Source organism: Neomonachus schauinslandi, chromosome 2 (genome assembly GCF_002201575.2).
Source record: "Neomonachus schauinslandi chromosome 2, ASM220157v2, whole genome shotgun sequence".
NCBI classification, from domain to species: domain Eukaryota; kingdom Metazoa; phylum Chordata; class Mammalia; order Carnivora; family Phocidae; genus Neomonachus; species Neomonachus schauinslandi.
In genome coordinates this window covers 58,792,629-58,808,621 of record NC_058404.1, presented here as the reverse complement: position 1 = coordinate 58,808,621, position 15,993 = coordinate 58,792,629, and the positions used below count along the sequence as shown (strand labels likewise).

The 15,993-nt window shown below is 37.1% G+C and overlaps 1 protein-coding gene across 1 annotated transcript in view; it reads left to right on the top strand.

Annotated features, from left to right (window-relative positions):
* The window catches only part of CLCN3 (chloride voltage-gated channel 3), a 92,344-nt gene that overhangs the window by 9,354 nt on the left and 66,997 nt on the right, over positions 1-15,993 (top strand). Inside the window, 1 exon segment of the mRNA XM_021699008.2 lies at positions 3,051-3,226. Within this exon segment, the coding sequence (XP_021554683.1) occupies positions 3,067-3,226 (160 nt within the window). The 5' untranslated portion in view covers positions 3,051-3,066.

Here is a 15,993-nt window from a genome sequence, read left to right as displayed (position 1 = left end):
AATCCTGAGATCATGACCTGAGCTGAGTCCCATGCTTAACCCACTGAGCCTTCAGGCACCCCAAAATTAAGTTTTTTAAACATTTTTTGAAAGAATTAAGTTGCCAGTTATCGCTAATGGTTTTTGAGGCACTTTTAGGGATAAATGGAGGAGATATCTTGGAACTTGCTGATTGAGGTCCCAGTACACAGACATTTGTAATTATTTTAGAGATTTCTTAGTGATATATAGCCTCCAACTAATGTTCATTGATGTGTGTTATCACATGTCTTAAGCCCTTCTAGTCTGATCATGAGGTAAAGAAGTGAAGAATAGAATGTTTGTGTTCTTCCCAAAATCTTAGCATACGTGCTTTGATACATCAAAATTAAAAGGATTCTTGGAATTATTCATGCTTATTTATTTATTTATTTATTTATTTATTTATTTTAATAGTTTAGGGACCTTTTTTTTTTTTAAAGATTTTTATTTATTTATTTGACAGAGAGAGAGACAGCGAGAGAGGGAACACAAGCAAGGGGAGTGTGAGAGGGAGAAGCAGGCTTCCCGCAGAGCGAGGAGCCCGATGCGGGGCTCGATCCCAGGACCCCGGGATCATGACCCGAGCCGAAGGCAGACGCTTAATGACTGAGCCACCCAGGCGCCCCACTTATTTATTTTTTAAAGATTTTATTTATTTATTTGACAGAGAAAGAGAGCATAAGCAAGGGGAGTGGCAGGCAGAGGGAGAGGGAGAAGCAGGCTTGATTCGGGGCTTGATTCCAGGGACCCTGGGATCATGACCTGAGCCAAAGGTAGATGCTTGCTGAATGAGCCACCCAGGCACCCCTATTCATGCTTATTTTTTTAAAAGGCTTTTGGGCTAAAACTAATGATGTAATGTATGGTGATTAACATAACAATAAAAAATAAAATAAAAGGCTTTTGGGCTAAAACTCATGATGTAATGTATGGTGATTAACATAACAATAAAAAATAATAAAAGGCTTTTGGGTATTTACTCAAGAGCCACAATATTTAATTTGATTGCCTCTATGGACACTACAAAGTTCTTAGCATGAACAGTTATTTTCATACTATTCTATTTTAACATTTATCTTAAATATAAAACTTTTGCTTTAATTAGTACATTCTAACAAATCTTAGTAAGTTATAATGGGCTGTCTTTGGTAGAGGTAACCATAAAACATTAATGATGCAATAATGCAAAGCGGTTAAGTTTTTCTTTGTAATCTATGTGCTAGTTTTTGGTTATTCTCCCAAGACCAGATTAATACTGTTGTAGAGAGCATTTGTTTATTGAAAATTGAATACATTTCTCTTTTTTACCTTATTGACTGAATAACAATTTGATGTTTTGATGTTTACTATTCATATATTATGTACCAGTCACTGTGCCAGATGCTGAGAATAGAGACATGCTCTCAAGGAGTATTCAAAACTTTACCTTCTCTAAAGTAGTCCTTAAGTTAGGAAATTTGTGATAATAAATCTGTTAAAAATAGTTTTTGGCAATATTTTATTTTTCTAAAAAGAAGTGTAAAATCTTTATAAATAATTTTTGTTATAGCTCTTTGAGGTTATTTTTCCCTGTGCAAAAGGACAGTTTACTGAGAATAGGAGATTGTCTTAAAAAAGTCTTCAGTATAGAATTCAGCACTAGAATTGGAGTATGCTTAGTGGCATTACCTTTTATTTTCATATGTACTTATTATGACATATTAAATTCTTGTTTTACAAGGCTTACTGGTTTGACTGCTTTTGATTGTATTTTTCAAGTCCTACACATGAACCTTTCAAGTCTATTGCTAATATCTTGAACTCTCATTTAGATGTTAAGCAAGTAAGATGTATTTAAAAAAATCAAACTATTTAGGAGTAATATTGTTTTTAACGCATAGAGAGTAAGAACAATGAAACAAGCATTTTTTGGTATTATCTGCTTTGAAAAAATGAAAATTGTTACTTATTAGCATATTTTCCATGGCTCATATTTGACAATGGACTCTGAAGATTTAAATTTTAAAATAATGAAAGAATGAAATTCATATTAAAAAAATTTAAATTACAGCATTTTAAAATTAGTACTTGCATCTGGTAAAATACTCAAAAGGGACAAAAGAGTCTCCCTTTTGGACTTGGTACTTCAGCCATTTTGTTCTTTTCTCCTGTAGGCAATGTTCTTGGAAATCCCTCCAGAGATAGTCTATATGTACACAAGCAATTATACACTGTATTTCTTCCTGTCCTCCTCCACCCCCCCACTTTTTTGGGGTAAGAAACCCCCACATATATTGTAGTATACCTTAAACACTTCTATGTACTTTAAAAAAAAAAAGATTTATTATTAGAGAGAGAGGGTGCTTCACATGCTCCAGGTCATGCAGGTAGGGGGAGGGGCACAGGGAGAAGGAGAGAGAATCCCAAGCAGACTCCCTGCTGTGCGTGGAGCCCAGTGCCTGCTCAGTCTCACGATCTTTGAGATCATGACCTGAGCCCAAATCATGAGTTGGATGCTTAACCGACTGAGCCACCCAGGTCCCCCACTTCTTCGTACTTTTAATTTTTTTTTAATTTTTATTTTTTTTAAAGATTTTATTTATTTTTTGAGACAGAGAGAGAGAGAGAGAGAGAGAGAGCAGGAGCAGGGGGAGGGGCAGAGGGAGTGGGAGAGGCAGACTCCCCGCTGAGCAGGGAGCGTGATGCAGGGCTTGATCCCTGGACCCTGGGATCATGACCTGAGCTGAAGGCAGATGCTTAACCAACTGAGCCACCCAGGCACCTCTTCTTTGTACTTTTTTAACTTAACAATTGATCTTGCAGATTGTTTTATGCCACTACCTGAAGAAATTCATTCCTTTTTGTAGCTGTATAGTGAGAATAGAATTATTAAATCATCCCAATAGACATAGTTAGCTATTGTTATAGTGAATGACCTCAGTAATTTTTTTAAATATAGGAATCAGAAGTTTCATTTTGTCCTATTAAACTAGGTGATTTTTATTAGATGTTGGGAAAATGTTGAAACCATTTTTTCTTCTTTTTTTCAGATAGTCAGACAGCTAAATGGAGTCTGAGCAGCTGTTCCATAGAGGATACTATAGAAACAGCTACAACAGTATAACAAGTGCAAGTAGTGATGAGGAGCTTTTAGATGGAGCAGGTGTTATTATGGACTTTCAGACTTCTGAAGATGACAATTTGTTAGATGGTGACACAGCAGTTGGTAAGTTTGGCATTACAACTTTTAATATTTGTGGTAATTAATGTCTACTAATAAATTATACATTGTTGAGGTTGAGTTTTTGGGTAACTTTTTTAATTGAGTTGATTCATATAAACAACTGTTTTAAGGTGTTCAGTGGCATTTAGCGCATTCACAATATTGTGCAACTACCATTTTTATCTAGTTGCAAAACATTTTCATTACCCCAAAAGAAAACTTTGTATGTGGGTAAACTTAAAAATTTAAATATAACATGATATGGAGATGTATACAACTATAATTGGGATCCTCAGAGAAATAGAACCGAATAGTATATACATAGATATCCAGAAAGAGATTTTTTTTTTGATGTGGTGTTCCATGATTCATTGTTTGTGCATAACACCCAGTGCTCCATGCAGAACGTGCCCTCTTTAATACCCATCACCAGGCTAACCCATCCTCCCACCCCCCTCCCCTCTAGAACCCTCAGTTTGTTTTTCAGAGTCCGTCGTCTCTCATGGTCAGAAAGAGATTTATTATGAAGGATTGCCTCACATGATTGTGGAGGCTGAGTCCTACAATTTGTCATCTGGAAATTGGAAACTCAGGAAAGCTGGTGGTATAGTTCTAGTCCAAACCCAGAGGCCTGAGAACCAGGGTAGCCAGGGGTGTAAGTCTCAAGGCCACAGATCTAGAAGTGCTAATGTCGGAAGGCAGAAGAAGATAGATGTTCCATGTCCAGCAAAGAGCAGTTTCACCTTTCCTCTGCCTTCTGTTCTATTCAGATCCTCAACTGATTGGATGATGCCCACTTGCCATCAGTTAGGTCACCTTTTTTAAGTGTACTGAGTCCAATGCTAATCTCTTCTGGAAAGACCCTCACAGACACACCTGTAAATGTTTTATCAGCCATCTGGGTATCCCTTTGATCAGTGAAGTTGACATATAAAATTAGCCATCATAACAATCAGCAGATCATATGTGTAGAAATTGTACAAAGTGAAAACACGCATGTAATTATCCCTCAATCGAAAAATAAAACATTACCTGTTCCTTCAGAATTCTCCCTTGTTCCCCCTTCCAGTTTCAAAGGTAACTATTATTTTGACTTCTATCGATTAGTTTACAGGTATTTAAACTTTATATAAATAGAATTATACTATTTATACTCTTTTGTGTCTGGTGTCATTTATGTTTTGAGATTCATTTATGTTGCTGAATATAGCAGTAATTATTTTCATTGCCATGTAGTATCTCATTGTGTAAATATGCTGCAGTTTTTCTGTTCTATTCATCATATATTGTTGGTGGATGTTTAGTTTTTTTTTTTTTCTTTCAGATTTTGGCTACCACTAATAACGCTTATGAATTTTCATGTACCTGTATTTTAGTGCACATTATATATACAATTCTGTGGGGTTTATACCTTGGAATGGAATTCTTAGTTGATAGGGTATGTGGATCTCAGTAGTACCAGCTCCTGTCAAAGATAGTTTCAGAGTAGTTATAGCATGTTTATTATACCAGCAGTGTGTGAGCGTTCTAATTCCTCCACATCTTCACCAATACTTGATATTTTCTGTTTTAAAAATTTTGGCTATTCTAGTGTGGGTGCAGTATTCTCACATTTTGGTTTTATTTTACATTTGTCTGAAGGCTTATGAGTTTAAATATCTTTTTGCATGTTTATTGGCTTTTAGATTGCCTCTTTTGAATTGCCTGTTCAGGCTTTTTGCCTATTTTATGAGTTCTTTATGCATTCTGATTAAGAGTCCTTTATCAGATATATGTATTGCAAATGTCTTTTCTTGCTCTGGTATGCCTTTTTACTTTTTTTTTTTTTAAGATTTTATTTATTTATTTGAGAGAGAGAGAATGAGAGACAGAGAGCATGAGAGGGAGGAGGGTCAGAGGGAGAAGCAGACTCCCTGCCGAGCAGGGAGCCTGATGCGGGACTCGATCCCAGGACTCCAGGATCATGACCTGAGCCGAAGGCAGTCACTTAACCAACTGAGCCACCCAGGCGCCCGATGTCTTTTTACTTCTTAATGGAATCTTTTGGTGAAGATGCCATCAATTTTAATGAAATCCAGTTAATCTTTTCCTTTATTTTTGTCTTTTTTGTGTTCTGCTTAAGATCTCTTCCCATACCTCAAGGTCATGAAGAAATTAGCTGATTTTCTTCTAGAAGTTTTATTTTTTGTGTCTTTCACATTTAGATTTATAATCTACCTTGCATCTAATTTTTATATGTGATGTAAATTAAAGATTTAGATTCAATTTTTTTCCCATTTGGATAACTAGTTGATCCAGCACCATTTATTGAAAAAACCTTCCATTCTCCTGTGTACTGCAGTGACATCTTTATCATCTATCAGGTGGATATATTTCTGTAGATCTGTTTCTGGATTTTATGCTCTGTTGTATTGAAATATTTTTCCTCTCTTTATGCCAAAAGCCAGCATATATTTTGAGTTTTGCTTTTCACATTGGTCTTTTATTGACTTGTAGACCATGTTATATAGTCCATTTACATTTAATGTTATCACTGATATATTTGAGTTCAAATCTGCTGTTTTTATATTTGTTTTCTGTTTGTCATGGCTGTTCTTTTTCTCTATTTCTATTCTTCTCAGTACTTTGTTAGTTACACACTGTCTTATATTTTGTTTGGTGCATTACTCTATAGATTGTAACATGCACTCTTGACTTTTTAGTTCTATAAAAGAGTACTTTTACCACTCCATGGAAAAGGCAAGGACCTTAGGATATTTTACCTCATTTTATCTCCCTTCCACTTTTTGTGCTGTTGTTGTTGTCTGTTTTAATTCTGCATATATTTTATATTCACAAGACATTATTGTTGTTTTATGTCCGTGTCTATTTATTTATTTTTTAAGATTTTATTTGAAAGAGAGAGACCCTTTGCACACAACCAGGGGGGAGGGACAGAGAGAGAGGGAGAAGCAGACTCCCCACTGAGCAGGGAGCCCAACACGGCCCCATCCCAGGACCCTGGGATCATAACCTGAGCCAAAGGCATACGCTCTATGGACTGAGCCACCCAGGCACTCCGTCAGTGTCTATTTAGATTTAGCTGCATCTTTACTTTTTCTATTGCTCTTCATTCTATACTGCATTTTCATGTTTCTGTCTGGGTTAGTTATCTTTCTGCCTGAACAACTCTCATTAGTATTTCCTTTCATTACTGACTACTAACAGTAAGTTCACTCAGTGTTTGTAAAAGTTTTTGTTTCCCTTTTATTTTTATAGGATATATTTGTAGTTATATATTTCTAGGTCTATAGTCATTTTCTTGTTTTTTTCTTTTCTTTTTAAGATTTTATTTATTTGACACAGAGAGAGCACACTATCCAAGCGGGGGGAGTGGCAGGCAGAGGGAGAGGGAGGCTCCCTGCAGAGCAGGAAGCCCGATGTGGAGCTTGATCCCAGGACCCTGGGATCATGACCTGAGCTGAAGGCAGATGCTTAACTGACTGCGCCACCCAGGCATTCCCTATAGTCATTTTCTTTGAACTCTTTAAAGATACAATTCTTGTGTCATTTGCTTTCCATTATTTTTGTTGAAAAGTCAGCTATCAGTCTTATTTTTTCCCCTTTTGTCTGTTTTTCTTTGTTTTTGGTTTGGTTTTTAGAAACTTAACGAGGGTTGCCTAAGTGTGGTTTTCTTTGTATTTATCCTGGCTAGGGTTATTAGAGCCTCCTGAATTGTGACTTGATTTTTCTTTTTTGTTTTAATCTTTGGATAATTTTGACTGGTGAATCCTCAAGTGTTGTTTCTGCCATTCTCTCTCCCCTCTCCTTTTAGGACTCCAATTACATGTGTTAGATCTTTTCTCTGAGATCCTTGTGTTTCTTATGTACTTCTCTGTTTTTTGTTGTTTTTTTTTTTAATCTTTTTTTCCTTTTCATTTGGATATTTTAACTCATTTTGGGTAAATACCAAGGAATGTAGTAGCTGGCTCATATGGTAAGAGTATGTTTAGTTTATAAGAAACTGCCAAATTGTCTTTTAAAGTGATTGTACCATTTGCATTCCCACCAACAGTGAATAAGAGAGTTCCTGTTGCTCCACATATATGTCACATTTGATGTTGTCAGTAGTTTGGATTTTAGCTGTAACAACAGATGTGTAGTGGTATCTCATTGTTTTCTATCAAGTTTTGAATTTCAGTTATTTCTCAGCCATCAAATTTCCATTTGATTAATTTCCTATAAATTGCTATATTCTGGGAGAAATTCTCTGGTTTTTTTGAACATATTAATCACTTGTTTAAAGTCCATACCTGAATATTCTTATACAAACCTGTGAGTCTGTATGTGTTGCCTGTTTTTTCTTTTGTTTTTTCCAGTCTTTTGACCTTGACTTCAGGTATGTTTTGTAATTTTTGATTGAATGCTGGATATTGTGTACAAAAAATTATAGATACTCTGGATGATGATATTTTCACCATAGCATATTTAATTTTTTTCTTGGTAGACAGGTAGTCTAGGAGCAAATTACATTGATCCCATTAAAGATCAAGAGAATTTGCAGCATGGTTTCAGACTTTCTAAGAGTTAGTCTATATTTTGACTTACTTTATTTTTAGGACATAGCCCTTGAGGATTTTAGTAGAAAGCTGTGTGTTTACTAAGACTCCTTCTCTTTGTTGGGTGCTGAAATTTAGTTTTTATCTCCCTGCATTTTGAGACTACGGACAGCTTTGCTTATCAATTTAGTCTCTTAACCACTTTTTTTTAAAAAAATATTTTACTATTTATTTGACAGAGAGAGACACAGCGAGAGAGGGAACACAAGCAGGGGGAGTGGGAGAGGGAGAAGCAGGCTTCCCGCTGAGCAGGGAGCCCGATGTGGGGCTCGATTCCAAGACCCTGGGATCATGACCTGAGCCGAAGGCAGACGCTTAACGACTGAGCCACCCAGGCGCCCCTCTTAACCACTTTTTGCTTAGTTTCTCAGCCTCTTGCTCTTAAAATTTAGGAACCATAAATATTTTTAGGGGAAAAGTATCATAGAATGTTCTGTTCTGTCTCTTTTCTCCAGGATATTGGGCCATTCAAGTCCACATTGGTGATTCTGAACTTCAGATCTTGTCTCCTCGACTGCATAAGATTGCGAAAAGCTCCCCCTTTCACTTTCTGCTGGGGTTCTCAGTCTCTATACTTATGAATTAAGAAAAGGCTCAAGGGCAAAAAGTGGTTGAGACTGTTGAGTTTACCTGCTTCACTTTTTTTCAGAATCTTGGCACTTTAAATTCTTACTGCCTTGTATACTCCCTGGCAGTTTTGGATATTCTTTGATTTAAAAAAATAAATAAATACAGAAAGAAAATATAGTATTTTGCTATTATTAATTATTTGCTCTCTTCATCACTGTATTTTTTCCTAATTTTAATTATGAGGTTATAAACCAGATAAACACAAATATTCATATCAGGTGACATTTAATAGTCTACCCATTTTTCTGTGTTTAAGTAGTTTCTTGGCCCTTTACCTGGGATACAGGATTAACTCAAGGAAGTAAAACCCCTAGGAGGACCTAACTATTTCCTTCTTTCCACACTGCCATCAAGTGTTGATGATGTCTTTATTTGTGGTTTTCAATAGGAGAGAGTACCAATGAAGAAATACAAAAAAGGATTTTTTGTTGCTCTTTTTCTCACCAGAGAAGATACTTTTCCTAGAACAGTATCAGTAGACTTTTTCTTCTATCACTGGCTAGAATTGGGTCATATGCCCATACCTACACTGATCACTGACGAAGAGGAATGGGATTACTGACTGGTTAGAAGAATCATAATTTGTTCCTTAAAATTAGGCACAATACCAATCAAACAAAATTAAAATTCTGTTAGCAAGGAAGAAATTGGAGTACTGTAGGGTAAGCAACCGTTGGTGTTTTCCATATAGATTCTGTCCTTGAAGGTAGTCTAGTTGAAGGTACAAAATGTGGAACAGCAGTTGACAGTGAACTATGTAAGTGTTAAATTGGGTGGTACAGATTTTAGATATTACACTTCGAAGAAAAAGGATATTATTTTGATACCCCTTTAGAACTGCAGAGTGTTCTAGAAGGGGAGATAATACATGAAGTCCCAGCAATAGGAAAATGTATTATGTTGTGAGAGGGTAAATGTTCTTTTGTAAGATAGTGATATCCTTTCTTTCAGCATAGCTGATATGGTCCTGTTAACAGCGATTGGAAGGGTAACATCCTAGAAGAAATGGGGGCCTCAGATTAGATCTACCCTCATGGCCTAGGGCAGATGCAGATGTCAGAGGGAAGAGCTTGTTTCTGTGTCTGCTTAATATCTGGGGAGCATTTAAGTGGCCAGTAGGACAAGCAGTTAGTTGTGTATTAAATATTCTTTCATGACTCCGTGTCTTTTTTTTTTTTTTTTTAAGATTTTATTTACTTATTTGACAGAGAGAGAGAGAGAGCACAAGCAGCGGGAGCAGAAGAGGGAGAAGCAGGCTCCCCGCTGAGCAGGGAGCCCAATGCGGGGCTCGATCCAGGGCCCTGGGATCATGACCTGAGCTGAAGGCAGTCCTTAACCAACTGAGCCACCCAGGCGCCCCTGTATCTTTTTAGTATACCAACAAAAATAAGGAGTTAATCACTGGAAAGTACTGATAGCGTTTTGGCATATGTGTTGAATGAAGATCTGTTATGTTTAGTGGCTTTTAAATTGTAGACCTGAATTTACATCCTGGCTCTGCCAGTTACTACCTCCGCAAGTCACTTAGCTTCTCTATGCCTTTGTTTTTTTCCTCTTTAAAGAGTAGTAGTGGGCGCCTGGGTGGCTCAGTTGGTTAAGCGACTGCCTTCGGCTCAGGTCATGATCCTGGAGTCCTGGGATCGAGTCCCGCATCAGGCTCCCTGCTCAGCGGGGAGTCTGCTTCTCCCTCTGACCCTCCTTCCTCTCATGCTCTCTGTCTCTCATTCTCTCTCTCTCAAATAAATAAATAAAATATTTAAAAAAAAAAAATAGTAGTAGTACTCACTAAATGATTGCTTTGAGAATTAAGTGTGTGTAGAGACTTTAATACATAAATAATGTATATAGAATCTTTAGCACAGTAACTAACTCATGGTAAGGACTCAGTGTATGGTAGCTATTTCTGTTTTCTTCTGTGTTCCTTTCCCATTGGCTATTGGATTCTATCTTCTGGCAGATATAAAATATTTTCACAAAGGACACCTAACCTCCACTTTTCATTAAGAGGCCTTCTAATGGCTTCTATTCAGTCTTAGGCTTTGTTAGGCTCTTTAATTTCCTAAGGAAAACTGGCTGAATGTAAATAAATAGCTCTGTTATAATTCCAAAAGATAATTAATTCTTTTTTTTTTCCAAAAGATAATTCTAAAATCACTGCTATCTAATGTATCGCGAACCCTCAGCAAAAAAAAAAAATAGATAAAAATAAATTAAAAACAAATACACACACACACTGGTGACTTCTGAAACCTTCTGTACAGTCCATCTCTCCAAAATACTCTAAAATATATCAATGAATCCTGCCAGAATATCATAAATAATTGTCTATACTATGTATTAATGATGCCTCCAGAAGCAGTGTAGCCCAGCAGACACCTTGATTTTAGACTTCTGACTTCGAGAACTGTAAGAGAATAAATTTGTTTTCTTTTAAACCACAAAGTTTGTGGTAATTTGTTACATTAGCAGTAGGAAACTGATACATATATATCATTTAATAATGCAGGTATTATTATAAACAGTTTCAGCCTTATAAATACCCTGAAAAAGATCTTGGAGACCTCCAGGGGTCTATAGAACACACTTGACCCCACATTTAGAATTCTGTTTTAAGATAAGCCAGCTACAAAATGCACATTGGGTAACTGAATAAGGTAACTTGTATTATAAGCTTTAAGAGTGGAAGGGCTTATATTAAAAGGGCAGAATCTTTATATATATATAATGTGAAGTCATTTTTCTTAAAATATTGTTTTTTAAGATTTATTCATTTGACAGAGAGAGAGATCAGAAGTAGGCAGACAGGCAGGCAGAAGGAGAGGGAGAGGGAGAAGCAGGCTTCCCGCAGAGCACGGAGCCTGATGCGGGGCATCATGACCTGAGCCGAAGGCAGATACCCAACCGACTGAGCCAACCAGGCGTCCCTTAAAATATTATACGTACATGTGCACACAACTTTGGAGGGAAATACACCAAAATAATGATTTTACTCTTGGTGATGGAATTTGGGTGCTTTTAATTTTCTTCATGCTTTGCAGTGTTTTCCAAATTGTCACCAGCTTGGCTATAGATCTGTAAAACTGAGCTGAAACTTACAAGGAATTATAAGGTGTATTTGTTAATGTAGGAGGAGAGAATATATTTCTTTAATAGTTTGTTGACTTGCTTTATAACTTTTAAATATTTAATCACATGGCAAATGGGTCTTCCTTTGTACTCTTGGTCTGGGCCTTGTAAATGTTAGGGTTGGGCTTGTGCCCAGCTGTCATATCTCCAGGTCTTTGAACATGTTTCCTTTGCCCATATACCAATTATTACTTGTACTTTGCTTCTCACGTTAGACCTCACTCCCTCTGGAAAACCTTACCAGACTTCTCAGGTTTGGGCTAGGGGCCCCTCCTATGTAGTTAATTGTATTGCTTTTACTGTGTTTGCTTACTTGACTTTCCTTACTTGCCTTTTTCTTTATAACCTGCCCTCCTCCTACATTAAGCTGTACTTTCAGTATAATTATCCCAGTAAATCTTGTTGGCTTGTATGTCGTTTATTTTTCTGCCTACATAGTTTTAGAGTGATCCATTATGTATTGATTACATATTTTAACTCTTGATAAGCAATCTTATTTTCCTTATTTCTAAACTTTGTGAGGACGGGATGTTAGTATATCATGGACAGCCACATATGCTGTTTATTTTATCCTCCCTTCTTACAATGCCCAATATACTGGCATGCACATAGCAGAAGCTCATTAGAAGTTGCTGTTTTATAAAAAAAAGTCTATTTTAACATATTTGCCAATCATCTTTTATGATTTTTAGGAGTATTTTTTCCTTTTTTATTTATTGAATTAATATGGCTATATAGAGAAAAGTTTTGGTTTAACTGGACACGTAGGAAGCCTACAGTAGGATATTCAGTGGAGTAGCAGGAACTATGAATGTACCTATATTGTTACAGCTGTATTGCAGAGGGGCCCACCACAGTGGTGGTGTGGTCTGAGAGGAAGAAGGCACAGGATAGAAGATATTGCCTCTATCAATATCTGGCTCCCTGACATTACTCATTGTCATCACTTCTATTTCTCAGTTTTCTTATCTGAAAAATGAATGCAAAATATCTATTCTACCCACCCAACTCAGCTCAGCTTTTGAAACAAAATAAGATAGCTTTTTAAAAAGAAAGGGTGAAAGTGTTGCTATTATGTATGAGGGTCATTTGTGGCAATTTTGGCTTGGGTGCTCAAAGTTTAAAATTATTTACACTTTGTGCAGCTTTCAGATTACATCATAACATTCAGGTAGATTATCCTGGGTTCACAAAAGTCTTAAATGGTTAACTCTAGGACTTAGTAATGGATTTCTCTGGAGAGATGCTGATTGTAGAACTGGGCAGGGAATATACAAGATGAGCCCAGATTATGTGTAGTAGGAGAAGTAAGGAAGTGTCAAAAAAACCAAAAAACAAAAACAGAAGGATGAGGGATTGTCCAAGGAACACAGGAACTAGCCTGAAAGAGCTCCAAATAGCCAAAACTGGAACAATTTGAGCAACAAAATAAATAGTGCACAATTGGATTGTAACTAAAGTATAAAATAAATATAAATGAGCATGTAAATATGATGTAAATGATAGACATTGATATAAATGATCGAATGAATAAATAAATGGAGGAAAAGAGACAAGTCTCCCTTGTAGAAGAATTCCAAATAATTTATGTAAATAGGGCTCCTGGGTGGCTCAGTTGGTTAAGCGACTGCCTTCGGCTCAGGTCATGATCCTGGAGTCCCGCATTGGCCTCCCTGCTCAGCAGGGAGTCTGCTTCTCCCTCTGACCCTCCCCCATCTCATGTGCTCTCTCACTCTCTCTCTCACTCACTCTCTCAAATAAATAAATAAAGTCTTTAAAAAAAAATAATTTATGTAAATATTCCACCCTCATGGAAGAGGAGCTTACTTCCTACCTCTTTCTCTCTTAATGGAGGGCTAGACTTAGTGACTTACTTCCAAAGAATAGAATTGGAAAAGAAGGGGAAAATAGTAACTTTGCAGTGGAGAAATGTGGCAGACACTGCTGTAACCAGGTAATGAAGGTTAATATCACCAGTGATGTCATGTGGATATTACCCCTAAAATGTGACAGGAAAGACACTTCATCTTTGTTATAATTCTTTTCAAAGACCCATAATTCCACTAAAACCACAAGAGAAACAATAGACCTGTACTGGGGGGATATTTTGCAGGACACTTAACCAGTCAAGGTCATGAAAAATCAGGAAAGACTGAGAAATTATCATAGGCCAGAGGAGTTTAGGGAGACATGTTAAAATACATTGTGATATACTGGATTGAAACCTGGAATAGGAAGAGGACATTAATAGAAAAATTGGTAAAATTTAGATAAGGTCTGGAGTTTACTTAATAGTAATGTACCATTGTCAGTTTCTTAGTTTAGACAAATGTACTATGGAAATTTAAAATGTTAACAGTTGAGGAAACTGAGTGGGAGGTATTTGGGACCTCTTTATACTGTCTTTGCAACTTTTTGTAAATCTATAATTTTTTTTTTTTTTAAGATTTTATTTATTTATTTGACAGAGAGAGAGGGAACACAAGCAGGGAGAGTAGAGAGGGAGAAGCAGGCTTCCCGCAGACCAGGGAGCCCGATGTGGGACTCGATCCCAGGACCCTGGGACCATGACCTGAGCCAAAGGCAGATGCTTAACAACTGAGCCACCCAGGCGCCCCTGCAACTTTTTGTAAATCTAAAATTAGTCCAAAATAAAGTTTATTTTAAAAAATGAGTTGGGAAGAGTTAAACTTTTAAATAATGAAGGCAAAATATGTTTGTTGTAGAAAATGTGAATGATTAAAATATAGGGTAGTAAATGAAAATCTTTCATAATCCTACTACTCATAGATAACTGATAATTTTGGTATTTTATTCAAGACTCAATTCTATGCATATTCCATTCAGCAAGTAATTATTAGGCTCCTTTTGGGCCAGATACCATGCTAGGTGCTTGGTGATTGAATTGTTGCTAGGGTAGAAAGTCTGAGTTGGTTGCTTTCTGTGAATAAGAATAATGAAGTTCTCAACACCATTTGTTGAAGAGACTGTCTTTTTTCCATTGGACATTCTTTCCTGCTTTGTTGAAGATTAGTTGACCATAGAGTGGAGGGTCCATTTCTGGGCTCTCTATTCTGTTCCATTGATCTATGCGTCTGTTTTTGTGCCAGTACCATACTGTCTTGATGAGGACAGCTTTGTGATAGAGCTGGAAGTTCCTTACATCACACACAAAAATAAACTCAAAATGGTTGAAAGACCTAAATGTGAGACAGAAGTCCATCAAAATCCTAAAGGAGAACACAGGCAGCAACCTCTTCGACCTCAGCCGCAGCAGCTTCTTTCTAGAAACATCACCAAAGGCAAGGAAAGCAAGGGCAAAAATGAACTGTTGGGACTTCATCAAGATAAAAAGCTTTGCAGAGCAAAAGAAACAGTCAACAAAACCAAAAGACAGCCAACAGATGGGAGAAGATATTTGCAAATGACATATCAGATAAAGGGCTAGTATCCAAAATCTATAAAGAACTTATCAAACTCAACACCCAAAGAACAAATGATCCAATCAAGAAATGGGCAGAAGACATGAACAGACATTTTTCCAAAGAAGACATCCAAATGGCCAACAGACACATGAAAAAGTGCTCAACATCGCCGGCATCAGGGAAATCCAAATCAAAACCTCAATGAGATACTACCTCACACCAGTCAGAATGGCTAAAATTAACAAGTCAGGAAATGACAGATGTTGGCGGGGATGTGGAGAAAGGGGAACCCCTCCTACACTGTTGGTGGGAATGCAAACTGGTGCAGCCACTCTGGAAAACAGTATGGAGGTTCCTCAAAAAGTTGAAAAAAGAGCTACCATATGACCCAGCAATTGCACTACTGGGTATTTACCCCAAAGAGACAAATGTAGTGATCCAAAGGGTTACGTGCACCCCGGTGTTTATAGCAGCAATGTCCACTGTAGCCAAACTGTGGAAAGAGCCAAGATGTCCATGGACAGATGAATGGATAAAGAAGATGTGGTATACATATATATACAATGGAATATTATGCAGCCATCAAAAGGAATGAAATCTTACCATTTGCAACGATGTGGATGGAACTGGAGGGTATTATGCTGAGCGAAATAAGTCAATCAAAGACATGCATCATATGATCTCACTGATATGAGGAATTCTTAATCTCAGGAAACAAACTGAGGGTTGCTGGAATGGTGGGGGTGGGAGGGATGGGGTGGCTGGGTGATAGACATTGGGGAGGGTATGTGCATTGCTGAGCGCTGTGAATTGTTTAAGACTGTTGAATCACAGACCTGTACCTCTGAAACAAATAATACATTATATGTTAAAAAAAAAAGAAGATAGCAGGAAGGGAAAAATGAAGGGGGGGAAATTGGAGGAGGAGATGAACCATGAGAGACTATGGACTCTGAGAAACAAACTGAGGGTTCTAGAAGGGGGGGGGGGG